We start from the raw sequence: 26,633 nt of genomic DNA on the forward strand, positions 1-26,633 counted from the left end.
GCTCCCATCATTGTGGCTTTAAGGACTTTGATCCTGACTTGACCTTATTTGCTGGCATGATTCAGGCTCACTTTTGTTTAGTGGAGAGCACAGCGCTGTGATCTGTTCTCTAATAATTATTTTCCCTGGCTGTGGACCGGCCCAGCTGCATATTTTTCTAGAGGTTGTAATTATGATTGACCGGTGCCCTTAATTTAATGCAGCATCCTCACGGCACTGACTTGTTTTGTCAGATCCTTGACTCTCCGAGCAATGCTGGTAAAGCGACCCAATTGAACAGCTTGCTCTAAATGAACTGGTCATTCTGCTTTCCTGTTTCAGGTTTGCAAAGTTTTTGTGACAAGAGAATTAAATCTGCACCTAGAAACAGTTAATGAACATTAAAAAAAAAAGATTCTCAACCCAGTGGCCAACTTTTGGTGGGGTCTGGTGATGATTAAGGTGCACCACTTTTACAGATTCTGTTCGATTTACATATCGCAGGGAGCACTACTCTGTCAGCTTTATTATATCCTGTGTGATTGCAGCTTCACAGTGGCAGCGGGGTTGTCGCTCTTAGAGCTGAACAGAAAGGGTTTGAAAGAGACTCACATTTAACAGGCAGAGAGGGTCTAATGGGACAAATTTAGTGAGTACACATACATAAATTTTTATTACTATTTTAAAGCTCTTCTAAGCTTTGCATCAACCCATTATCTACAATATGGGGAATTCTCTTATTGTAATATTCAGTATTTGTTGTCCTTTTCTGTCTTGACAAGCCAAAGCACGTTAATCTATAACTGTTCTAGCTGAAGATGTTTATGAACTGCAGGTTAATTGATATCAACATGATGTAGCACGACAAATGAAATAGTAAAAAAAACAACAACAAAAAAAAAAACAGGTCATGGTCAAAATAGCAAAGAAATCATGCAACCCAAGAGGATAACAGTGAAACAGTGATGTCATTTGCTTGCCCCCAAGCAGCTTAGTGGTTAGGATGCTGACTCTGAGTAGCAACCAGTGTTGAAGTGAGACAGTTTTCTGGGGTTGGCGAACTGAGACCATTGCTTTTGTTCTGCTTGTTGAATCCGTGTAGGCTCAATAGTAATGTTCTATTGTGGCTGTTTACTACTGTCACATTTAATTATATTATGATGACTCATATATAATAAGCAATTTCTTCTTCTTCTGGCCTATTCTCCTATAGATCACCACAGTGAACATTAGCCTCCATCACGCCCTATCCCCAGCATCGTCCTCTGTCACACCAACCCTCTGCATGTCCTTCATTTCTTAGTGGTCTCTCTCTTTTCCTCTTGCCTGACAGCTCCATCTTGGACATACTTTGTCCAATATATTCACTATTTCTCCTTTGCACAAGTCCAAGCCATCTCAGCCTTGCCTCTCTGACTTTATCTCCAAGCTGCTCAGCCTGAGCTCTCTCTCTGATATTCTAATCCCATCCATTTTCGTCACACCCCAAAAAATCTTCAGCATCTTCAGCTTTGCCTTCTCTCTTTTTGTCAGTGCCACTGTCTCCAAACCAAACATCATAGCACGTCTCACTACCATCTTGTATAGTTTCCCTTTCATGCTTGCTGCTGTTCTTCTGTCACATATCACCCCTGTCACTAATCTCCACCCTACCTCCACTCTCATCTTCCCCTCTCTTGTGCACTGTCCGTTGCTTTGGATGGTTGAACCCAGGTATTTAAACTCATCCACCTTCATAACCCTTACCCCTTGCAGCTTCAAAGTTACACTCGTCTCCCTCACATTCACACAAATGTATTGTTTCTTGCTTCTGCTGACCTTCCTTCCTCTTCTCTCCAGAGTATACCTCCACGTCTCCAGGCTCTCTTGCACCTGTTCCCTGCTCTCACTACAGATCACAAAGCTGTCTGCAAACATCACAGTCCATTTAGACTCCTGCCTGACCTCATCTGTCAGCCTGCCCATCAGCACTCCAAACAAGAAGGGTCTTAGAGTTGATTCTTGATAGAATCTCACTCCCACCTTAAACCCATCTTTCAGTCTTATTGCACACCTCACCCTATGCTCCCTGTCCTCATACATATATCCAAAAACAGCTGCTGTAGAAAAAATGTAACTCCAGTTCTCTTAATTTGTGCACATACCACCCATCAGGTTTCACTGTTGTTGTGTGGGCATATTAAAGTAGTGGCTGTGGCCTTCAGTTTTCCCACTCCACCTAGCAGCGATACCCTCACTTCAAATTGCACCCCTTGGCCTATAACTTACAAAATCAGTCAAAAATCCCCCCCAACACTGCACACTGTGTTAAATTTGACCCGTTCATGCACAACCTACACTGTAAGAGGTTGCAAACAAAAAATGATTGGGTGGCCTCTGTTCTCCCTCATTTGTACAGTGCTGCTATGACAGAAGCAGCTTAGCTACCAACTCCTAATTGCAGCACACATCCCAGAGCCTGTCTGTGGCGTCCCTATCATTAAAAGGAGCGCAGCCGCCAATAAAAACACATTACATCACCTTTCTGCTCTCAGTGTTTCTGCAGGCTGCGTTTCACCTGTCGCCGAGGAACAACAGCAGCGTGTGATCAGATCTGCTGCTGCGTATACAGGAATAAACAAGCCTCCCTCTTTATTGTACGAAAAACAACTGGAGGGAAACATGGTGGGTAGTGTGAGTGCATCGCTCCCATCAAAGTCAAAACGAAACCTATAAGCCTCTAAGCTGACGGATAAAAATATGAAAAGAGCTCCAGCTGATATTTCACAACAACCCCGGTGCAGTGACAGTGCCGTTCGCATTAAAACTGAAGGAAGCAAGGCCTCTGTGATCTGTAACTAAACAGAAATGTAATTGCTCTCTTCTGCTATAAATCAGCTCTGCCTGCTGAACAAAATCCCCTCTCTTGGGGTGGCTCTGAACATGGGAGATCCAGAACAGGATATAGTAATTAGATTTAGAGACAATCATAGCAGCAGCAGCAGCAGACCACAGGCTCCTTTGACAGCACTTTATCAGTGTGGCCCAGCAACAGGAGTGCACGCTGGATTAGCCGAGGTACCGCAGAAGGGTATTTGCTGTTCTGCAGCTACCGTCACCGACGCTGCCAGCTTGGACTTGTGCTCCCGGGCGAAGGCGAAGGCATCTTAATCGGTCTGAGGACGCCTGCAGAAAAAGCCAAATAGAATGTGACACGGTTACTGAGCATGGCAACGCTGCTGGCCGAGCCAATCACACAGAGCCCCGAGTCAGAGCTGAATGCTGCTTGCATCTGTAAACAGATCACTCTCACCTTCACTTTGGCAAACCTGGCAGATTGATATCCGAGTGAAATGGAAGGTTATAGAGCACCAGAAAGACAAACTTGAGAGCTTCACTCCAAAGTGATGAATGATGGGAAGAGCAGCTGTTGTTTGGAGAGAGAAATATGATGGAAATAATAGATTGCAGCACCCAAATTCAGATTTTTTTTTAAAGAATTGAATGTGGATGTCTGCAAATGTGTTTTTTTTCTGTCAGAATTTTGAACCTTATTGTTTTTCTTCCAACATCCCCAAGAGCTAACACACACACAGTAGGCACTCCAGAAAGCTTTGATGGTGATTGCTTTCCACCTCTCATCTTCCTCTATGCTTTTTTTTTCTCTCTCTCCATATATATACACATTTATTTTTCTTCTTCTTACTAAAAAAAAACAAAAAAAACCCCCAGCATGGCTCATATGAAAGGACTGCTCATCAGAATCACAGTGTGACACCCAAGCGAAGTCACACCTACAAACCAAGATGACACAGCACACACCAGCGGAGACTTTAGTTAGTTATATAAAACACACTGTCATTACTGCTAAGGCTCAGTAAGAGTCAGGTCATTCCTTCTGTTCTGTCCAGCATTTCCAATGAGTCTGTGAAACAAACAAACCAAAGGTGAGTGAAATAAAAATGTGGTGTTCTTTTTGCTTCAGATTGTTAAACGTATGTAAATGTTTGGTTCCCAATTAAAAAATAATGATAGGCGATGTCTGGAGGAGAAGACTGTTGCTTCTGAGCTGAAGAATCCGGTGTCTTTCCGAGGTGTGCTGATTCCCCCCCCCCCCCCGGCAGAGAAATGGTTGGGAAGTCCCTGATTGCTGGTCTGGTGGTCCTTCTGGTGGCTGCAGTGAGCCTGTTCCTGGGGGTGTTCATGGGTTTGGGGAAGAAAAACACACCTCCCACTTCAGATCACTTCTACTCAAAGGCCGCCGTGGCTGCTGATGCTGGAAAGTGCTCGGAAGTGGGGAGGTAAGACGACATATAGCAGATGCCGTGCTCTTCTGTGCGCGTCTTAGCTGTTAAGTGTATTCTCTTGTTTCCAGGGACATTCTGAAGAAAAACGGCTCTGCTGTGGATGCTTCCATCGCTGCCTTGCTGTGTGTTGGCCTTTTGAACGCTCACAGCATGGGCATCGGAGGAGGGCTCTTCTTTGTCATCTATAACGCTTCCACAGGTGAGCGTGCCTCATTAGTTAGAAATTGCCAGCACAGACCACCGAGTAGACACTGATCAATCAGTCCTCGTTTTCTGCTCAACAGGAAAGGTGGAAACCATCGATGCGAGGGAGACTGCACCCATGAACGCCACTGAAGACATGTTTGGCAACAACACTAAGCTTTCTCGCACAGGTAGCACCTTGCTGTGCTCTGCTGGAGTATTTCCCGGGTGCTGATTGGCCAAATGTAGACCAGATTTCATTTAATTCTCTAAGGTTGTTGATGCTACCCAAGATCAAACAGGGATTTAGAGTCCATCGAGCTCTTGTCAGATGTTCTCACATTCTTAACAACCTTATTACACCTTCCTTTGCCCCCATTTAAAAGCTCTGGGATGAGAACACTTTATCGATAGATATCTCGCACTATCTTGATGTCTCTTAGCACGGTGGTCCCTGACTCAGAGAAGGGGTAGAAAGAGAGAGCTTGTGAAATTCAAATCAGTGGTACTGCTGTTTCTGCGTGACAGGTGGACTGTCCATAGCCATTCCGGGAGAGATCCGCGGTTATGAGATGGCACACAAAAGGCATGGCCGGCTGCCATGGAAGGAGCTGTTTGAGCCCAGCATTGCCTTGGCTCGTGACGGATTTCCGATTGGAAAAGCCCTGGCTCATGCAATCTTAAAAAGCAAGGATTCCATTCAAGGAGACGCCAACATGTGGTGAGGGTGATATTCTCATATCTGAATACTTAATAATACACTGTAAACCGAAAGAAATAGATATTTGGGGAAATATGTTCACTTTAACTACGAGTTAGAGGAGAAAAACATACTATGCTTATGCCAGCATGTATTAAGCTACAGCCAGTAGCCTAATACATGTTGTAGTAGATATTCTTGGCTTATTAGACTATTCTTAGCTTAGTTCAGCATCAAACCAGAAACAGGGGAAAACAGTTGTCTGAATCTGCTGCTGCTGGAGGTAAAGCAACCCACCCAGCAGCACATCTAATGATAAATGCCTCATCATTACCCCAGACTCTGAGCCAAATAAATGGCTGACCCTGTTTATTTCACTGAAATAAAAATAAAGTCTTCCTAGAGCCTCAGCCAGTGGCTTACACGATTTCAGAAAAATTTTCAACACATAAATTATTCTAAAAGCATAACTTATTGCTTGTAGATTAAATGAACTAGATTAACCCCCTGAATTAATGAGCTCTATAGATGTAGGTAGTTAAACCAGACCTGTCCTGGCAATAGCGTTCAGATATGTATCACAAGAACTGGGTAGTGGATTTCATGTGTGCTCCCACCTGCTCAAGCACTTAAAAATACCATCAAATCCATCATCTGGCAGCTTGCATGTTCTCTGTGGGTATTCCAGTTTCCTCACACAGTCAAAAGACATGCAGTTAGTGGGGATAGGTTAATTGCTAATGCTAAGTTGCCTGTAGGTGTGAATAGTTGTCTGTCTTTCTGTGTTAGCCCTGCCACAGACTGGCTTTTCATTTTTCTTAGTTCTGTCCAGGGTGTATGTGAATCATGCAAAGCTACTTTAGAGAATACAAGAATAAGAACATGGAAATGAGCATAGCAGGAGTGCTTTAGCAGAAGTGACAGAGGTACCAAAATCTAAATGAATCAAAATGTTAGATGGAAATAAAATATCTATAATAACTGTGTTCCATGTCAAACTGTGCCTTTATATATATATTTAAAAAACACATTGTGAAAATTATTCAGATATTACTCAGTGGCATCTGTGTTTCATTTCTGCACCCTTATCTTGCTCTGATAATTGGGTGCATTGCTGTTTACCACAGCGGTTCTTTTTAAAGGTTTCAATTTCTACTTACAATGGCTTTAATATTCTTTAATACATGTTTTCTTTTCTTCCCTCTCTCAGCGAGGTGTTTTGTGATTCTCAGAAAAACATCCTGAAGGAGAATGATATTGTTAGATTCCCAAAGCTGGCTGAAACATACCAAAGAATAGCAGAAGAGGGGCCTGATGTGTTTTATAACGGGACGATGGCACAGAGCATCGTTGAGGACATCCAGGCGGCAGGTGCTCTGCTGTATCCTCATCCGCTGTTGTCTTCAGATGCTTCAGTTGTTACTCCTCCTATTGAATTCACCACGACACTTCTGTACTGGTTCCAGGTGGTATCATCACCCTGGAAGATTTGTTGGAGTACCAGCCCGTGCTGAATGAGAACCCTCTGAAGCTGAATGTCGGGGAATACACCATACATGTCCCAGATGCCCCCTCCAGTGGCCCTGTGCTGGCACTCATACTCAACATAGTGGATGGTGAGCAGCCTGGCTGAGTGTTTGTGCAGCCATGCAGAAGAGAGGATGTCAGGTTTCCCCAGGTCGTCTCTGGAATGTTTCTCTCCCTTCTTTGGAAGCAGAAAACTGAGCTGCTGCTTAGTTCTGCCTGCCAAATTTAATTTACCATCAACACTCCATCTGTTCAGGCAGAGAATCATTAAGCCATGCTTCATAATAAAAGTGGCATCATTCATTTAAATTGAGCACTGAATGTGTTCATATATGAAGTTGGAGGGGCGCATGCCCGCACATTTATTCTATTTGTATTGCAGTTTTTAATAACATGCCACTGACTTTTAGCACAATAACAGAGAAGATCAGATCAGGCCAGTAAATTGTCATCTGACTGTCATTCGCTCCAGATGTATTTTTCCTGTGGATATATTGCAGGGTATAACTTCTCCGACACGAGCGTCTCTACAGCAGAGAAGAAAACTCTGACGTACCATCGCATTGTAGAGGCTTTTCGTTTTGCTTACGCCAAGAGGAGCAGATTGGGGGACCCTCGGTATCTCAACATTACTGATGTAAGGGCTCCCGCTATAATCCTCTTCATTCTTTTTTGAGCATTTATGGCATAATTTTTCTCACTGTGGCCATAAAATTGTCTCCTGGAAACTCTTTAACTCTTAAACAGTCTGAAACGCCTGTTTTCTCCTCTTCAACTGACTTGTTTTGCTCCTTTCAGCTAATCCAAAACATGACCTCAGACTACTTTGCTGATGGCATAAGGAGCAAAATTACAGATGACACGACCCACCCAGACAGCTACTATGAGCCCGAGTATTTTGTTCCAGACAACCACGGGACAGCTCATCTGTCAGTCATTGCTGAGGATGGCAGTGCTGTGGCAGCAACCAGCACCATCAATCTATAGTGAGTTTCTCTGACAAGGCTGACATCAAGTCAGTAAATGTGCCTCTCAAAAGCCATGCATGTAAATGAACTGTCTTCCCTACAATGTAGCGCACTGAGTGAAGGTTTAAAAAATGGTTTTATTTCCCCAGCTTTGGTTCAAAAGTCATGTCTCGATCTACTGGGATCATTTTTAATGATGAAATGGATGACTTCAGCTCTCCATACATGACCAATGGGTTTGGAATCCCCCCTTCACCCAACAACTTCATTCAACCAGGTGTGACTGAATTGAGTTACCACACTAGTACTTCTCTAATCCCCTGTGGGGCAGTGACCTTTAGTCAGTGTTGATGGATATCAGTGTTTGCTAAATTAAGCCTCAGGTTTTTCAAAGATAGATGGTGTTACTAGATTCTTCCTCTGGTTAGGATGATTCAAAGGAGGGCCTTTTACTCATCCTCAGTTTTGCTGCCATACAATAAGCTAATCGCCTCTCTCACTCTGTGGGTCTGTGGGTCACCGGCTTGTTGTAGTGTCTCAAATGGACTATGATGTGATTGAGCTGAGTTGTTGACATTCAGCATGACTTTGCTAAAACTATCAGGCAGTCAAATCCACCTTCTTTTTACAATCTGTTTCTAGGCAAAAGGCCGCTGTCTTCCATGTGTCCTACTATCATATTTGACAAAGAAAACCAAGTGAAGATGGTTGTAGGAGCATCCGGGGGCACAAAAATCACCACAGCCACAGCATTAGTAAGTCTAATTCATTCAAATGCATCACCCTCATGTTGACTTGGGTATGTGAAACCTCACATACATGTTGTTATTTTTCTTACCTAAAAACAGGTCATCCTCAACTCCTTGTTTTTCAACTATGACCTAAAGAAAGCCGTGACAGAGCCACGACTTCACAATCAGCTTAACCCAAATATGACAGTAGTGGAGCAGGGCTTTGAAAAGGTGGGTCACACAGACAGCAAAATAGCTTAGGAGTATTACAGTTGTATCATAAGCAAAGAATGTGCATGTGTGAATGTACCATGCATGTGACCATTAGTGTACTATAACTATTAAAATAGCTGTGAAAACATCTGAAATGTCAAAACAGGATCAAGCACAAAAGTACAAAAATATGTGTGACAACGAGAATCCAACGACAGCAGAGTTGCAGTTTTTAAACCTCTATTATTGACTAGTTTTCCAAGGTCCAGCTGTCCTGCTTCTGTAGCACACACAGCCTCCTGAAGAACGTCTTTAACAGGGGACGCATGATTAGGTGATGAGATCAGGTGTGTGAGTCAGCCTCCCCTGACAATACACCCTGAATTCACTGCTCCATCCCTCCCCTGCAGCTGAGCCACAAACCACACCCCGCCACAATATGTTTATGCATATTTTGGAGAATGAATTTGCTGTGTTCATACTTAGATTGTATATTGTTTACAATAGTTGTTTATTGTTTTAGAGTGCAGCATTTTGCTACTTAGCTGAGTGTAGTGGGAAGTATAAAAGACTTTAAACTTTACACTTCTTTAAAAAGGTTTTTTTTAGCCTTAAAAGAGTGAAAACAATTCATTTCAATTACATTTATCGAATCCTTTTTAAATAAAGAACCAAAAAACAAAAACAGCCTCCTCAAGGTGCTTTATATTGTAAGGTAAAGATCCCACAATGATACAGAAAAACTCCCAATAATCTGACAACCCTCTATGACCAAGCACTTGGTGACAGCTGGATGAAAAATCTGCCTTTTAACGGGAAGAAACATGCAGGAGAGCCAGACTCAGGGAGGGACAGCCATCTGCTATGACCGGTTTGGGGTGAGGGGAGCAAGGCTGGGCAAAAGACACACTATGAAAGAGAGCCAGTAGATTAATAATAACTAATGATTAGAAGTGAGTGAACAAGAAACCTTCCATTCATTGTGGGAAGCCCTCAGCAGCCTAGGCCTATTACAGCGTAACTATAAGCTTTATCAAAATGGAAAGTTTTAAGCCTAATCTTAGAAGTACAGAAGTTTTCTGTTTCATGAATCCAAACTCAGAGCTGGTTCCACTGAAGAGCTCACTCTGAGACAGGATGTTATGATATCACAAATGTTGCTGAAATGCAATAAAGCAGCCCTACACTATACTGCCAATAGTATTTACTCACCCATCCAAATCATTAAATTCCAGTTCCAATCATTTTCATGGTCACAGGTATATAAAACTGAGCTCCTAGGCATGTAGACTTCTTCAACAAGCATTTGTGAAAGAATGGGTGGCTCTCAGGAAGTCACTGAATTTCAGTGTGGTACCATGATAAGATGTTACCTGTGCAACAAGTCCAGTTGTAAAATTTCCTTGCTACTAAATATTCCACAGTTAACTGTTAGTGGTATTATAACACAGTGAAGTGACTGGGAACAACAGCAGCTCAGTCACAAAGAAGTAGGTCACATAAAACCACAGAGCAGGGTCACCGGATGCACAAAGTGCATAGAGGTTGCAAACTTTCTGCAGAGTCAGTTGCTACAGACCTCTAAACTTCATGTGACCTTTAGATTAGCTCAAGAACAGTGTGTAGAGAGCTTCATGAAATGGGTTAGCATGGCCGAGCAGCTGCATCCAAGCCTTACATCACCAAATGCAAGGCAAAGTGTTGAATGCAGTGATATAAAGCATGCCAACACTGGACTCTAGAGCAGTGAAGAAGTGTTCTCTGGAGTGACGAATCACGCTTCTCTGTCTGGCAATCTGATGGATGAGTATGGGCTTGACTTTTACCAGTACTTCCTGGAAACAGTTTAGGGATAGCCCCTTCCTGTTCCTGCATGACTGCACACCAGTGCATGGGTCCATAAAGACATGCATGCATGCACAAGTTTGATATGGAAGAACTTAACTGACCTGCACAGAGTCCTGACATTGATGTATTTGTTTAATATATGCCCTGAAGGACTTATCCTGCTCAAAAATTATTCCAAAATTCCCCCTAGTGTAATTAGAGGCCAAGATAATACCATTCATTGTATCTGGTTAGAGACCACGTTTCTAAGATTTTTAGGGCCAAGTAACAACAGTTTTATCTGAATTTAGCACCAGAGGTCATCCAGACCTTTAGGTCTCTAAGATATTCCTTCACTGTGGTGTGTCGCATCTGGCTTCATGGATAGATAAAGCTGGGTATCATGTGCATAGCAATGAAAATGTATGCTATGCCTTCTCATAATGTTACAAAATGGAAGCCTATATGATGTAAACAGAATTGATCCCAACACAGAACCTTGTGGAACACCAAAATTAACATTGGTATCTAAGGAGGAATCCCTCCCTACCTACAGCACACTATAATCTCTGTAATAAAATATTACGGTCATCAGTATCAAATGCTGCATAGAAGTCAAGCAGGACAAGAGTCCACTGTCACAGGCAATAAAAGGATCCTTTGTACAGAAGCTAGCACTCTTTGTGTACTGTGACGAACTCAGAATCAGGACTGAAACTAGCTGTTTTGCAACTTTTTTCACATTTATCAAATGTGACAAATTAAACTAAATGAGGTGTCCTGAAATATACGCAAAAAAAAACTACATCATTTGGTCCTGATTAGATGGAAAGCAGCAGGTGACACTTGCCAGCACATGCAGCCCATTAACAGAGACAGACTGATTATATATGAGATTGAAGCATTAATTAACGGCAAGACTTCTTTGAGCAGTCTTAATGGGTCCTAATAGACAGGTGGATGGTTTATAGGAAGTAATTATTGAAATTAACTCAGAAAGATCAATCAGAGTCCTTTTTTTAAAAAAACAAATAGAGCAACAAACTCGTTGTTAATCAGATGCCATTTCTCTGCAGCTGACAGTTATGTGCTTTAAATTGTGCATTTGTGAGTTACACCAGGGAGTCCAGCGCTTGTGATTTGATGCTTTCTTTTCTTTTAGAGGAACCACACTATCTAGGGTTGTATGCTGTGAGGATGTTACACTTATAAAGAAAATAATCAACCTCAGTGGGAGCAGAGTTTGGGTAGCTGCTCTGTACTGTGTTGGCACACGGTGTTGAAGATATTAAACTTAGTTATGGCAGTTTTAGAAAGACATCTACTGTAATGAAATGTTTAATGTTTAACTGTGTAATTCCACACTGTAAATTTAAATGTATTAAGAAATGATCAGACAAAAGAGGGTTTTCAGGGAATACAGTCAAATGTCCAGTTTCTGTGCCACATGTCAGAGTAAGATCAAAAGTATGGTTAAAGAGTGAGTGGTCTCACTTACATTTTGAGAGAATAGATTAAATGCCGTGTTGAGGCAGTCATTTTCACAATCTACATGGATGTTAAAATCACCCACTACAATTGAACTGACAAAACCAAACAACTGAACCAAAACAGATAAAAACACTGACAAATCAGACAGAATGGATGGGGAGATGGATGAAATTTAACAAAAAATAAAAATGTTTTTTTATTTTTCTTATTAGAGTGTAGGTTAGGTTTTCAAATGAATTAAAACTCTGTCTCCATCTTTGGTTGATTAAGAAGCTAGAGTGAAAGATTGTTGCTACTCCTCCTCTGTTCCCACCTCCGAGGATTCTGACCGTTAAGATGACTCGGGCATGAAAGTGTTTGATTTTTTATTTCCTTTTCTTTCTGTGAGGCCTTCAGTCTCCCTAAATTGGCAATTGGTCATCAGACCTTGCACTGAAAGAAAAGCCATAGTCACAAGGATTCATCCTCTGGACACATTGGAGGTCTACACATTTTTAGACATCCCTTGAGCAGGGTTAAAAACACATAGCAATGAGATTTGATAATAAGGAAAGGGAATCAAGTGTTTCTTTGTATATTACTTATCTCAACCAAGTTTCAGATTTATGCACATTGACTGTTACACATGTACCAGTAGTCAGGAAGGTAAAAAATATTTCCACATGTGTGCTATGCATTACAAAGCCAAACTCCTACACAAGACTATCTCTCTATGTTTTTGTATGTGTGGTGGAACTATGCCAGAGTGTCCTGGAGGGTCTGGTCCAGAAGAACCATGTAACACAGCTGCTAAGGACTCCAGACTCTGTGGTCCAGGCTGTGGTGCGGCAGGGAGAGCGTCTCTGTGCAGAGTCTGACCCCAGGAAAGGAGGCTATCCTGCGGGATACTGAACATCGCTGCAAATTCTTCTCAGCTCCCCTCAGCGGGACAGTCTCCTCAGAGACACTCGGACAGAATCACAATGAGACGGTGTCTGCACTGAAGACTTAAGCATTATTTAAGCTACGGAGACACAGCCACTGCGCCTTCTCTGAGATTAATTTAATCAAACATGGAAATTGACTCCACTTCAATACCTCTTTTACTCAATTATTTAACATTACTTCATTTCTTTTTTTTTGGCATTAATTTTGTGTTCTGAAGTAAAATGAGAAGTTGTATCTAGTTTGACTCTTGTATCATCACTACTGGATACTGGTCAGGGTTGTATTTGAGAACTGAAGCAGAAACCATTTGAACATTCATTTCAGTTCATGTATGACACATCATTATTATAAACATCCAAATATAAACCAACACTGGGAATGTCATATTAAGAAATGTTCATAGGTTTCAACAACAAGTTGGAGGTTGTCCGCGAGGTAATATCATTTCTTTTGTAAGGAAAAACTCTTGTTAATACCTGGACAGTTTGTTTGGAAAAGGAGGGTTTGTTTATGTGAAACTGGTAAGGGAAAATAAAGAAGCATGAGTTAAAAAAAAACAGCTGCAAGCAGGTATACCATGAAGACATCTCAGGTTGTTTGCCTGTTTTACTCAAATGTCTGCCTACATCTTTCTCCTGACGTAAGCTGATCCTGAAATGGACACTATTCAAAAGGAAACTGGCCGTGTTGTTTTCTACCGTGACACTATCACTTCTGAATTGTAAATGTTTAATATCGAGTAGAGGTTAAGTCGATGTATAGTGTATTCTGAAAAATACATTTGCAGATATATTTTTCTAAACATGCATTGTTCATATGCCATGTTTGTTGCCATGCTTGTTATTAAACATTTTGAACAAAGATGTTATATTTTACCACAGAAGCTGTGCTATTTCTGAACCGGGATATTTGGCAAGAAATCTGAGGTTAGTGAGAGTTTGTTTTCCAGAGCATGGATTCAATGTCAGAATGACCCAAAATTCAATGTTACTCAGATTCTGTCTGTCTGTATACCAGCGCTATCATCAATTCTTTTTCATTTTTAACCTCCTAAGACCCGAACTCAGTATAATGTCCTCGTAAGTGGATATCAGGCCCTTGCAGAGAAAATTTAAGTATTTTGTGGACATCACCCAAAATGTGATGTCCACATATGTGGATGCCAGGTTCTAGGAGGTTAATAAATCAATTAAAAAAAAACAAACAACAACCTTTAATATCCAGACCTGAAGAAAACTACTATAAGCACACAGAGCTATAATGTTGTTTTTTAGCTAAATACCAATCATACTGACCTGTTAATGTGAGCGAGATGGAATGTTTACGCTTCTCTTGGTGCATTATACTAATATAATAACATCTGCCAAAAACAAACAACAATTACAGCTGAGCCTCATGGAAATGTCAGTAGTTACAGAGGTTACAAACAAATTCAAGTACTTTGCCTAAGTTAAGAGGATCTCTGGAGTTACTGAACCTTCGTAATGGGAAAATATGTTTTAATGCCAAATGTTGGGAAAATTATCAGTAGTTGTTGACAAATTTTACTATGAAGCTCACGGTGAAACAAGAATGACTGTGATGGCAACAAATATCTGCACCAAACTTCCAGCTGCTCAGACTTTTCAGTCTGAAATTCTGGATTAACTGAACAGCCGTTTTTAAAGTCATTCATTACAGCAGCCTAATAAACCATAGACTCAATATAAAAGACTGACACTATGTTGTCACCCATTGGTTTTGGAGAGAGCCTCAGTGTTGGTGTTGTTAGCGCAATTTGGTGGGGCAGAATTTACCCATTTGAGCACAAATGGGTGTATTTCTATGTTATTAGCTAATGTTAGCAAACTTGGCTAGCAAGCTGCATCCACAGATTCTAATGGTGCATTCACACCAAATGTGAAGCAACATTATTTCAAAATGCAAACTCTGTGTAACAAGATGCTTTGATGTGAGATTGTGTGCAAGTGAAAATATTTCAGCTACAGCAAAAAGTTTGCTTAACACTGTGTTGCAACAATCCATCAGTTGGGATCCATCAGAGTCATGAAGAGTCTCCTGATGTTATTGATAATAAGAAAAGCAGGTAGAACTATAAGGTTCAATTTCTCTTTCAGATGGACAAAAAAACAAAACAAAAAACAAATAGCTAGGAGCATTTGCTCAGGCTCCTAGCAAATGCACTTATGGTATAATTTGAAAAGCCTATGTGGCCTCATTGTCCAGTTATTGCATATTCAGGCCACACACCTGCCTGGTGAGCAGACAATACCCCAGCCTTATACGGCTGAGGAGTAAAAGAAAAGGACTTGGAGAAAAGTGAGTGAAATCACAGGACGGTAACAGTAAGGATAACAATTTGTGAAAAGAGGTTTCAGTAGCTTGATTCCAATTATCAGCTGTACTCTGCCTCAGCCTGTGTCCTGTGAGGGGTGAATATTTGAGGGTTTCCAACATGATGAAATACTAGTAGACAATGGGAGATTTCACTTTGCATCTGGTGTGATTAACAGCACAAGAGACCTGGTAAAATTTGGAATATCCTTCACAAACTTCTTGTATTGGTCTTTATATAGAAGCGGGAAGCAATGAAGTGAAAATACATTGTTACTGTACTTAAGTACAATCTTCAGGGATTTGTACTTTACTTGAGTTGTTATTTTTTCTATTTTTTTTTTTTTATTTGCACACCTTCTTTGACTTGCTAGAAACCAACTAAAAACAGATGGGACAGTTGTGCTAAGACATTAAATGTCAATTGCATTATGGCTGTAGACTAATGACAACATCAGCCTTCAGATTGACTCCCTTTTGTCCTGACTTTAGCAATGAAATTTTGTCTCCCACTGGGAATAACATCTCCCAAGGTAATGGTGCGATCTTGAAAACAGAAAAAAAGAAGCATTTTTGTTTTCGAGATCGCTTTCCATAATGGATGCTGGACCTGGAGTAACCTTGCAACCTGTATCAGCCACCCTGCATCTGCCTTCTTTAATGCCCTTCTGGGGGAGGCAAAGAAGTCAAAGCAAGAGAGTCACGGAAACTGCAAGTAAGACAAGTATAAACCTTAGACGGGCATTCACAAGATGGAAAGCACTCAGGAACTTGACAGGGCTCAAAAGCAACATTCAGTTAGATTATTTCCACTAGATCAGTAAGAAGCAAAACCTGCCAACTTATTAGCCTTATACAGAGTGGGGGGAGGGGTGCAGGGACTGCTTCTACTGCCGTTTTATATATAGCAGCTACACAAACTATGAATAGATACATTTTATACAATACACTATTAACTTGTTTACTTTAATCAGTAGAACACACACAATGAACAAAGATTAAAGGCTTAGTGGATGGGTTAGACACTTATTTTTTTCCTGTGTGGCCTTTTAATGCTGTGTGGCTTTTAAGGCAAAGGACTGAAAATAACTCAAAAGGAGAAATGGCATCATTTTCTTATAAACAAGTTTTTTTTAAGGTCTATTAGTGTTACTTTTGTGAAATTTACCTTTATTCTTGGAGACAGCTCCGCTCTGACCGGGTAAAAAAAGCACGCACTGAAATCCACATGCTACAAATCTCTATGATAACACAAACTGTCACTTTATAAATTGAGGAACTGCTCCATGAAGTCTACTCGGTGACACTTGCAATTATGCTAAACATGTAAATACATGTATTTTATGGCTCTGTGCCAATAACCACAGCACTGTGGTATTTGCATAGACAACAAGGCTGCCTTTACTAGAAATCTGTTTATCAACAGAAGTACAGGCAGACAAACACGCCGCTTAAACTCATTCAACTGGAATTTTTGGGGTTCGAGCACAACGACTGAGAACTTTAGCGTGGGCATGCAGTTTCAGTGACTTCTGCAAAGAAAACAAATCAAACACTAAAATATGAAGATATGCATAACTCTACCCAAACTACACCACAGATATTCCTCCTGCAGGTGTTTCCTGTGACTACTTTTGCCAGACCAAATGTAAATTAACCAAGATGAAGCCAATTATTTTCCTTAAGGAAGCACATGACATAATGAATGTATTACGCATCAGGCAGAACACATTAAATCAACATAACTGCTGCAAACAATTCAGAAAAATGTGGCATTTATATACACAGTATGTGTTGATATGATTTCCTAATATGGCCTTTGGCTTCATCAGTATTCCTCCTGCAAAATCGGGATCATCCACACTAGTGAATGCATTAATCTCGTCGCCAACTCTGATATTACCCTCATTCATCAAAACGCAGCGGGTGCATCAGGACGGCACGAGTCGACTTTTGATCTAAACTTTTGACTTTTCTTTTTTTTAAACCTACACAGGTGCGTGACATGTACTTCTGTCAGACTAACTTGCTATGATGGAAGGCATTAAAGCACATGTTATATTTAGGACCATCATTCAAATTCACATATATCTGTAAGTAAAGACACAATGGATACGTTTTTCTTGTACTGGAAACTCATTTTAATTCATGGCTGCTGTCATGTTACATTTTTAGTTATCATCCTGTTACTCCGTGCAAAAGGTTTCACAAACACCTCTCTTTCAACACAGCCACAAATGAAATGTTTTAGTCTAGAACACAGGACAGAGCCTCAGCACCATCTAGTGGTGAGTTGCAGTGATTCAGTTCAGTTTTTGTTGATGGGGAAGGGAGCAGTTTAGAGCCGCATGGAGACCGGCGGTGCTGGCGATTGCAGCTCCTGGTCCAACAGCCGGAAGAGCATGGCACTTTTGTTGCTCTCCAAGATTTGTCCCAGAGAGCGGTGGAGTTGAGCCTGCAGATAGTGCACGTCCCGCAGCCGCTCCTTACAGTTCAGCTGGGAGAAATAGGCGGCGGCCTCGTTTAGTGTGTCGAGAGCCGAAGCTGCTAAACGCAAATCTGCTGGGACATAAACAGCAGTATGCAAATGTAGATGAAAACCGTGCAGCACTTTGAGCAGAGGACCAATATGTGTGGTGAGGTGGTGTGTCAGGGGAGCAAACTGTTACCTGCTTGCCCTTGTCTGTTTGGCTTGAACCCAGCCACTGCCATCTGACAGCGGGCTGCCAGCAGCATGGCACGACCTTTGTCCATGACTGCTCTGTGGGCCAGAATAGGCTCGATGGCTTCATGCAGCACATTCAGAGCTTGCTCAGGAACCCCCAACATCAGCTGCAGAAACGAGAGACAACAAATGCAATAAATAAACCATGTGAGGATTTTTGCATAAACGCAAGCTGGTATTTGCACAGCTAAGTGAAGTCTCTTTTAATGCTGCAGCTGACCTGAGTGAAGGCCAGGTGAAGGATGGTTTCCGAGGCCAGTGACTGGAGGTGGTGCTGTCTAGCCAGAGCCAAGGCCTGCAGGAGGACGGGAAGAGCTGTGGAGAAGCCAGACGACTCCCAGTGGAGCTCAGCAGTGGACAGCATCACTCTGAAAGAGATATAAAATGACTTTGTGTGATCTCTGAAGCATAAAGGCCAAATTACATTTATGTTGGGATCTTTATATCTTACAGGAGAACAGTTAAGACTTGCAATGGTGATGTATAGTTTGAACTTAATTCCTTTAAACAAGTTTGATTGGAAAAATAAAAATAAATGATAGTAGAATAAGTGCATTTACTCAAATTGAATGGAACCGTAATGGTATGAGAAGACCGGGTCCTACCTGATAACCATCTCTGTACACTTAGTCTTCTCACAGCGAGCCTGCAGCTGCTGTAAGATGTGGTATGCTTCAGTGCTGCGGTTGAGAGCCTTCAGAACTTGAGCTTTCCTGTCACAGAGCACACAGTTATTGTGCAGCTCAAATGAAAAGTGTATAGGACGGCAAATGTTATAAGAAGGCCTGCAGATTCACTTATTTGTGTTACCTGTAAAGACCCTCTGTCTGATTTAACGCAGCGATAGCTGTGACTAGAGGCTCTGCCAAGTGATATTTCCCTTCGTTCATATGTCTCTCAAACTGGATTTTCAGATCACACAGCATCCAGAGCTGCATTTGGGACACAGAAAAGAAATTTCATTAAAGTGAAATTATACCATGAATTACAGAATAAATGAACTCTGTAATGTTTGTTTTACTAATTCTACACGGCTCAAGAAAGATTAAGTAAAACACTTGATCATTAGACTACAACATAAAGTTAAACTTTGGGGATCAATCTGTCCAGTTAGGAAGCACAGACCTTTATGAATTCATTTCACCTGCTTTGGTGCAAATGAAAGAGGACTAGAGAGGCAACAATAAGACAACCTCCAAAAAGTGAATGCTGGGCAAACACCAATGAATGGGAACTGGCAGGTCTGCTACTGGCACCCCGTTCTGTTCACAGATGAGATGAGGTTCACACCGAGTAATGTGTCAGACATGGAAAAGTCTGAAACACTGTGGCAAATGTTTCGATGCCTACAACATAATCTGAAAAGATGACAGGATAACAGTAACAGACAAGTCAGTTCTTGTTTACTCCGGCGAATACCAACTGAGCTGCATCGTTCTGGGCTGTGAGCACAAAGGACGTCAGGCCCTCAATCCACCCTCATGAAGTCCATTTGTGTCTGATCAGAAACATGTGTGATAGCCCATGGAAGATCATTCTGTAGGGCTTCTTTTGTTCCACCTTGCATAAAGAAATGGACATTGGTTCTGCTGCTGGGCTCATGCCTTTCTACCGCCCTGATCTCCACTGCACTCCTAAACTCTGCACATTGGGTTGTACCATCCTGGAGGAGCTAGACTACTTTTGCAACCTGAATGGACTGCGGGTACTGTGCCATGCTACTAACAGTGAAAAGAAAACTATGGAGAAAAAAAAAAAAAAAAAAAAAAAAAAAATCACACAAGTGGAAGAAAGAGAAAGCAATGGCCTGGGGCCACAACCGGCTAAACCATTCCCTTTTTGGGAATTCTTGCCTTTCCACTGCGCCTGTTGCCACTTTCATTTTTACCAAAGCAGGTAAAGCGGGTTTGCACTGCTTTATTCTTCTTAACTGGACACACTGAAATCCCTGACGTATTAATAATTTTGTGTTATACTGATGATTATTAGGTGTTACTTTAATATTTTGGTAGTGTATTACATTTAAGTTAAAACAGCGTGTACAAATATAATTACAGCATATTCTGTCTTCCACAGAGAGACAGCCAACTGTTGTTACAGCCAGAGAACTACATCAGTAAACACGACCAGAGCTTATTTCCCAACTGTTTTAATTAAAAATTCTGAAAGTGACACACATGGTAATTAGTTTGCTATTTGACACAAGGAAGCAAAATATAATTATCATGGGGAAAACAATCCTCCACATGAACTACTGCTAAAAATCAGAGTAACTAGATCTGCCTTCTCTGCTTTAGGCTAGACTCAAATTATTAATGCGGGTTGGTGAAGTTCATCCAACTTTAAATCTCATATTTAATGGTAAAGCTGAGAAGCTGAAAGAACATAATCATTTCCCTTTTTTGTTTCCAAAGCACAGACTACATAAAAAAGATGGAGGTAGTCACCATAACACCATCATCTAGTAAGCAGGCTCCTGTCTCAATGCTTCGAGCCAGCATTTTGGCTGTTGCCTTGGCATTTTTAAACCAGACGTGACAAGTGACTGAGAAATCAAAGAACACTGCAGGCACCTAACACGAGGAAGCCCACCCTAAAGCATACTCAGCTTTACCACCCTCTCTGACACTAAATGGGATAAACTGCTAGAAAATCTTGTTATATTCAGAAAGATTTGAAACTGGCAAATGCATTCTATAAACACACCATGATAGTGTTTACTGAAGTCACAGATCAAGTGAGCCAAAGAGATATTTTCCCCACAGATATAAATACAATCACACTTTTTTCCCCCCCACAGAAGTCGTCACCTCCTGTGGGCTCATTTGAAAGAATACAGGCATTTTCCTGCCCATGTCCACTTTTCATGTACAACCTTTTATGTACAAAGTGGCGAGTAAACTCTGTGATACGTGTCAGTTATTTTCGAGAATATAAAAATATCTAACAAGGCTTTGGAACAAGTTTTTCTGGGTCTGAAAACTTAAAACTCTTATTTTTCGACTTTGTCCTCTTTATAGTTACTGCTCTGATACGCTGAGAAGCACAGTGTGTTTCAGAAAATGTACCTTGGCATGCTGTGTGTGAGGAGGAAACTGTTCTTTCAGATGCTGAATAATCTCTGAAACGACACCGTACAGGCCCTGCAACACAAGCAGAGGTAGATGGGATCGTGAGTTACGTTTTGAACTATAGCCAAGAACACGAAAGCAGACCTGGTCAATTTTTCTTTAATGTCTAAGATATGCAACAGCAGGGCAGACAGCAGGCAGACTACATGAAATCAAACGCGTTACCTGCTCAGCGTGTAGCTCGGCCAGGTGACAGAGGACCACAGCGAAGGCCTCTGTGTTGTTCTGCTGGACCCCGAAGTTAACTGGCTCAAGACTGCTCATGTTGAGAAGCAGCTGGGCCTGTTGCAGAGACATCGTGCTGCAGGAGACACAGGAGGCCGCGTTAATTACTTACAAAAAAACCCATGTTTTTCTGCACTTGAAAAGTCGAACTTGTGTGGGAGATGTCTGGCTGTCCAAAATATTAATCCATGCGTACAACATCAGGCATTTCAGCCACTTCACTGATTTGATTTAATATGAATGGTTAAGAAGCTGCCGTGTTAGTATGCAGTCAAAAGTGAGCAGAAGTGGCAACTGTGTGTTATGGTGGCAGAGTGAAGAGCCTGACCTCTTTCCATACATCCTCCATATGGAAGTCGTCTGTGCCAGGCTGATCTCGATCAGCTCCGACAGACTGTGCTTCCAGTGAAGAATGTCTGTGTCCTTCAGGGCATCCATCAGCTTGTGTGCCGTTTTACCCTGTGTCGCCCCCTGCTGGACCAATGACTGAATGCCCAGAGATGCCAAATACTGTAAATGGAGAGGATTAATAACATTTTAAAATCTAATAATAAGTCAATTTCAGTGAGCAAATATAATATTTTGCTGCTCGTGTGTTATCCAATTATTTTCTGCATAGCATTCTCTGAGAAATTTACATGCTTATGAAAATTGGGCCAAAGCAATTTACAAATAATAAAGATCCAAACCACTTTAATAGAGGAATTCATATGTGACACCTCATGTGGCACTCACTGGCAGGCAGAAATGGGCAGCCATTTTTACTGAATCCTCGGTTAGCACAGTGCTGTCAGAACCCTTCATCTGTTCCAGTGTGTAGAGCCAACTCTGATGGAGGAGAGCGTGTTAGATTCAGACGTAATTAACAATCCATCATGGCACAATCACTGAAGTGAAGATAATGAAGTGGGAACTGTTGTACCAGACAGTGCTGCAAGCACACATGATCATTGGACTCTTGGGCAATCCGGATAGCCTCCTGTAGAGCCAGATCAGCCTGTTGACTAACAGGAGAGAAAAGAGAAAACATCTTTGTTTTTTTATTCTTTTCTATGGAACTTGTCCACGTATTTGGACTCCTCCATTAGTACTCACTAATGGCCAAAGCGACAGTGCAAGCTTGCCAAGTTAAGAGCAGCGTAACGGAGACTTCGACCATAGCCCTCGTCCCCATTGCTCTTTCCGTCATTTCCAGACAAGATGAGGCGATCAAAATAATGTAAGAGACTGTGGGCTGACAGGAAGATGTCCTGGACTCTCATGCTGTTCAAGTAGTTCAGATAATGCTGAGGAGAGAGAGAGAGAGAAAAGAGAGCTAATGAAGGAGACACCGACCCGCTGACTGATCTGTTTATATAGTAAGGAAAAGTTAAGGACATGAACTTTACCGCTTCAGCAAAGTCAGGATTAAACTTCAGCATGTTGTTGAGCTCTTCCTGCAGAGCAGCGGGCTTTAGAGCTTTATTCTCATCATTCTTGAGTAGGTATGCCTGCAGAAAGAAGTTTAAACATGGTGTCTGTAAATACTATAACTGAATTTTTAAAATGTATTTATTGCATTAAATCTGTTGATATGAAGACTCTAAAGCTGTATACACATTGGTAGCAGACTGCAGCGACGATGAGACCACAGAAAGTGAACGATGCTTGACGACTACCAATGACAGTGAAGAATACTGTTGATTGATATATGACCTGCTAGCAAATACATTAAAGCGTCACATATGCAACTGGAACTTGGACTGTGTGCAAGCAACCAGCAATCATCTTCAAGGAGATGTGCAAATGGCTTCCAGTGTGTACGCAGGTTTAGTGTCCCACCTTAAAGTGGACATGAAACACTGCATGTCTTAACTAATTTACACCATGAAGCCCTGCTCTAAAAAGCTATCATAGCTTTAACTTAGTGCCTAGTGCCAGTGCAGAACATGACGTCACTGGCTTGGTTGGTTGCTGCTAAGAGATTTAGATTAGTTTATGCTAGCTACAAACATAAATCAGCAAATCAGCACATCCGAGCATGACTAACAGGTGGATTTTCCTGTTTCAGCCAAACAAAAAAAGTAACTTTCAACAGTTATTTCTCAAATTTGGCTTCACAGACTTTCACAGACTGAGCTAAATCGAATGCAGTTTTTAGAGTAGGGCTTAATTTAGTGTTAATACATGTAGTGTTTTATGCCCACTTATAATCAACACTCACCTGTCTAGCAAGAAAGTACTCTGCTTGTTTTTGTGAGAGGGGACCTCTGCTTGGAGTAATGTCACTTCTGCAACACAAATTAGGAGGTGACGCCAATCAAAAACAACAACGCCAAAATATTTAAGGGCACAGCTGAAACACTGGTGCTTATTTCACTCACCGAAGCTCTGACTCGTGCAGTGCAGTGTCCAGCTCCTCCTTGTCCACTCTGTCACCTACAGTATCCTCAATGCTGGTCAGGTCCATCTCCGAGTCGTCTGCGACCAAGGCCGGCACCTGGCCGTCCATAGGCTTGGCATAGTGACTGTGGTAGTAGTGCTGCAGGGATTTGTACAGCTTGTAAACCTGACTGAAAGAAAGCTTGTTGTAGGCCAGAAGCATGTGTCGCATAAAAAGACCTGAAAAGGGGTGAAAATATTGTTTAATACAATACTTTTCAATTTCAACAATTCTCAAATCAGACTTCCACTGAGTTATAATTAGGACTGCAATAAGCTGCAAATTACTCACCTACTACACTGGTTTTGTAAGCTTCGGTATCAAAAGCTGTGAATGGAGTGGGAAGAGTAGAAAAGAAGTACTCCATGTCTTTCAGCTCTCCATCTGCCATTTCGTGGAGCCTTTAAAGGAGAAACAACACTGTGATCAACTACAACATCAACATTTAAACTTTATTGTGTTTTAATATTACACCAAGGGAAGTGAAATCTAAGGCCCGGGGACCAGAATTTAAATGGCAAAGACTCCAGTCGAGCCCAATGGATGGCTTTGGAATATGTGAAAGAGGGCACAAATTTGGGATTTTTAACTGTATTTTTCTAAGTTTTATAGCTTTTCCTACTGATAAAAATCTCAGCAATGGCCTTTCATATTAAACCAAAAGTAATGATATAACAGATAAAGAGAAAAAATCCTGTTTCTTTCATTATCCACTTTTGAATATTTTCTTTCTTTCTTTTGTATTTCTTACAATGAGCCACAATAAAAAAGATTTTTTTATGGCTTAACAAATCCTCTCTTTTGTATATTTACAGGACCAGCAGGTCAATGAGCTACCAGGCCTTCCATTTTACACATTTATTTCTTACAATTAAAGCCAAAAGAACTGTGCTTACAGATTTCTTTTAATTTAATAGAACATTCCTTTATCATGTAGAAAAATTGAGCTCTACTGCTAAAATTGCTCTTCTTTCCTTATACTGAGATATATAAGGGATAAAAAATTCCGTTAAACTTCTTTACACTGCCCACTTAGATCAAAATTAGCTAATATATGGCCCACACTACAAATTGAGGTGGACATTGGCGTGTAGATTTCTCCATGTGAACATAAAGCATCATCTTTTTTCTTTCACAAATGGTAGAATGAAATCAAATGGGACAAGATCGATTTCTACCTCAGTTTGACAGCATATGCAGTCTGTGGACAACACTCCTCCACAGTCTTGAGGAACTGGCCGAGAGTCAAGTCTGGCCCCTGGTAGATCACAGTGAGCCAAGGTAAACAATGCTTCAACAACAAGGTGGACAGGTTCTAGGGTAGTTTTAGTTTCCGACATTCATAAAAACCAACCTGCTGTAGGGGGAGGATGAGCTTGTTAAGTCGCCTTCTCTCTGGCAGTGTTATCTTGGAGGCAGTCATTTCATACAGCAACGCTAACACGGAGATTTTATACGGAGTCACCCAGTCTTTAATGCCAAACACGTTAGCATGGACGACTCCGTTCGTCATCATGGGATTAAAATACAAACTTTCGTGCACACTCGCCATCTTCAAAGCGTTCACATCGATTCTGACGTGCGCTCGGTCAACATTTAACAGAGAGGAATTTTAACGACAGTCGGCAGCTGCACATCACAGCGGCGGTGACTAGCTAGTTAGCCAGCAACCGGGCGTACCGAGTCAATGTAACGCTAGCTAAGTCGTTTGAAAAGTAAAAATACATCAGAGCCTATGCACGGCTAGCCTTTAGGTGTACTTTTTTTAATGGCAACACGCAGATGTTTTATCTTATGAGTAAATTTGGCGTATTTTAAACGTGTTAAAAATATTTTCCCTCTCTGCTTTCAAACCGCCCTCCTTCTGTCGCCTTAAAAATACGTCATAGAAACTGTATTTTTTTTTTTTTACATAAAACTTTATTTTCATGGTTCAAGGAAGGCTATGGCGGCAGTGACAAAACGGGAAATAATGGCGTTAAAGGAACAACTCTGAGCACAGACAACAATACGCATACGTGGTGCCGTTTGATTTTTGAAGCTATTCTCGTAACTGTAGCCTGAAGGACATCTTCGCTTTCACAGTCGTCACCCGAAGGGATTATGATGACTCTACACTGCCCCCTGTGGTAACAATATGCATTTTTTTCATATGTTATAGAGATTGAAAATGTGACGTCATTCAGGGGTAAAACCGCAAAGGATTCTGGGAACTTGTGGCAAGAGGTACTAGCGCACACAGGCTTTCAATTGAAATCAGTTACACAGCGATAAAAAGAAACACAAAAAATGGCAAGAAGCTGTTGTATTATTAACTGCAATAGCCGGTCGCATGACAGCCACGGGAAGCCGACGGATAAAGAGATCGTTTTTTTTTATCGGATTACGTCGTTGAAGAGAAATGTTTTAAGCGATGTTTCCAAAGTAAGAGCTGACGGATGGCCTGGATATACCAAATATAACGTCCCAGAACACTCCAGCTCACATGTTAGTCTGCTCCAAGCATTCCCACAAAGGTCAGTGTTTTGTAGTAGTTAATACGTCATTTTTCTTAACATAATTGGTGATATAGGTTACAAGCAAGTCTGGCGCTGAACAGAAATTGTCGCTATGCTCCTTTGTTTATTGTGCATAAATAGTGAATTGTCCTGACACAATATTGCGTTTCGCTTCTGTTATTACCATGGTACATTGACAAAAACATATACTTTTATTCACAGGATAAAACAGTTGTTTTGTATCACTAATTGTCCAGTGCGATTACAACATACAATATTATTGTCACTGTTACATTTCTGTAATGCGTACCAGAAATTATTTCCACTACTAATTAATTACCGTGAGCTCAAAGGTCCTATTAATAAACGGTTAACGAATGTGTATTTATGAAGACGATTTGTGAGACTGGTAAACTTACCTTTGTTTGTACGATGGTCTTCTTTCGTTCTACACAGTGCATTTCAA

General features: G+C 41.3%; 2 protein-coding genes across 3 annotated transcripts; one reads left to right on the top strand and one right to left on the bottom strand.

The window, feature by feature from the left end:
* The first annotated feature begins 4,086 nt into the window (after positions 1-4,086).
* Positions 4,087-12,796, top strand: LOC134639177 (glutathione hydrolase 1 proenzyme-like). Its single transcript, XM_063490271.1, has 12 exons — positions 4,087-4,259; positions 4,334-4,464; positions 4,550-4,639; positions 4,977-5,169; positions 6,359-6,519; positions 6,615-6,764; positions 7,176-7,312; positions 7,474-7,661; positions 7,793-7,920; positions 8,286-8,398; positions 8,492-8,605; positions 12,650-12,796. Exons 1-12 carry the CDS (start codon positions 4,087-4,089, stop codon positions 12,794-12,796), a joined length of 1,725 nt encoding a protein of 574 aa, XP_063346341.1.
* A 4,504-nt stretch (positions 12,797-17,300) lies between these two features.
* anapc5 (anaphase promoting complex subunit 5) lies at positions 17,301-25,534 on the bottom strand. Of its 2 annotated transcripts, XM_063489674.1 has the most exons (17): positions 25,024-25,534; positions 24,848-24,927; positions 23,961-24,070; positions 23,611-23,848; positions 23,451-23,517; positions 22,636-22,737; positions 22,343-22,533; positions 22,170-22,251; positions 21,983-22,075; positions 21,576-21,757; positions 21,188-21,323; positions 20,960-21,034; positions 18,702-18,823; positions 18,497-18,604; positions 18,112-18,259; positions 17,836-17,998; positions 17,301-17,725 (listed from the first exon to the last, which is right to left on the bottom strand). In XM_063489674.1, the coding sequence occupies exons 1-17, from the start codon at positions 25,219-25,221 to the stop codon at positions 17,505-17,507; spliced, it is 2,316 nt and encodes a 771-aa protein (XP_063345744.1). In that variant the 5' UTR covers positions 25,222-25,534; the 3' UTR covers positions 17,301-17,504. The 2 variants fall into 2 exon arrangements, with proteins under 2 accessions (XP_063345744.1, XP_063345745.1); XM_063489675.1 differs by lacking the exon at positions 24,848-24,927 and having other exon boundaries at positions 25,024-25,121.
* Positions 25,535-26,633: the final 1,099 nt, after the last annotated feature.

This window comes from Pelmatolapia mariae, linkage group LG12 (genome assembly GCF_036321145.2).
Source record: "Pelmatolapia mariae isolate MD_Pm_ZW linkage group LG12, Pm_UMD_F_2, whole genome shotgun sequence".
NCBI classification, from domain to species: Eukaryota; Metazoa; Chordata; class Actinopteri; order Cichliformes; family Cichlidae; genus Pelmatolapia; species Pelmatolapia mariae.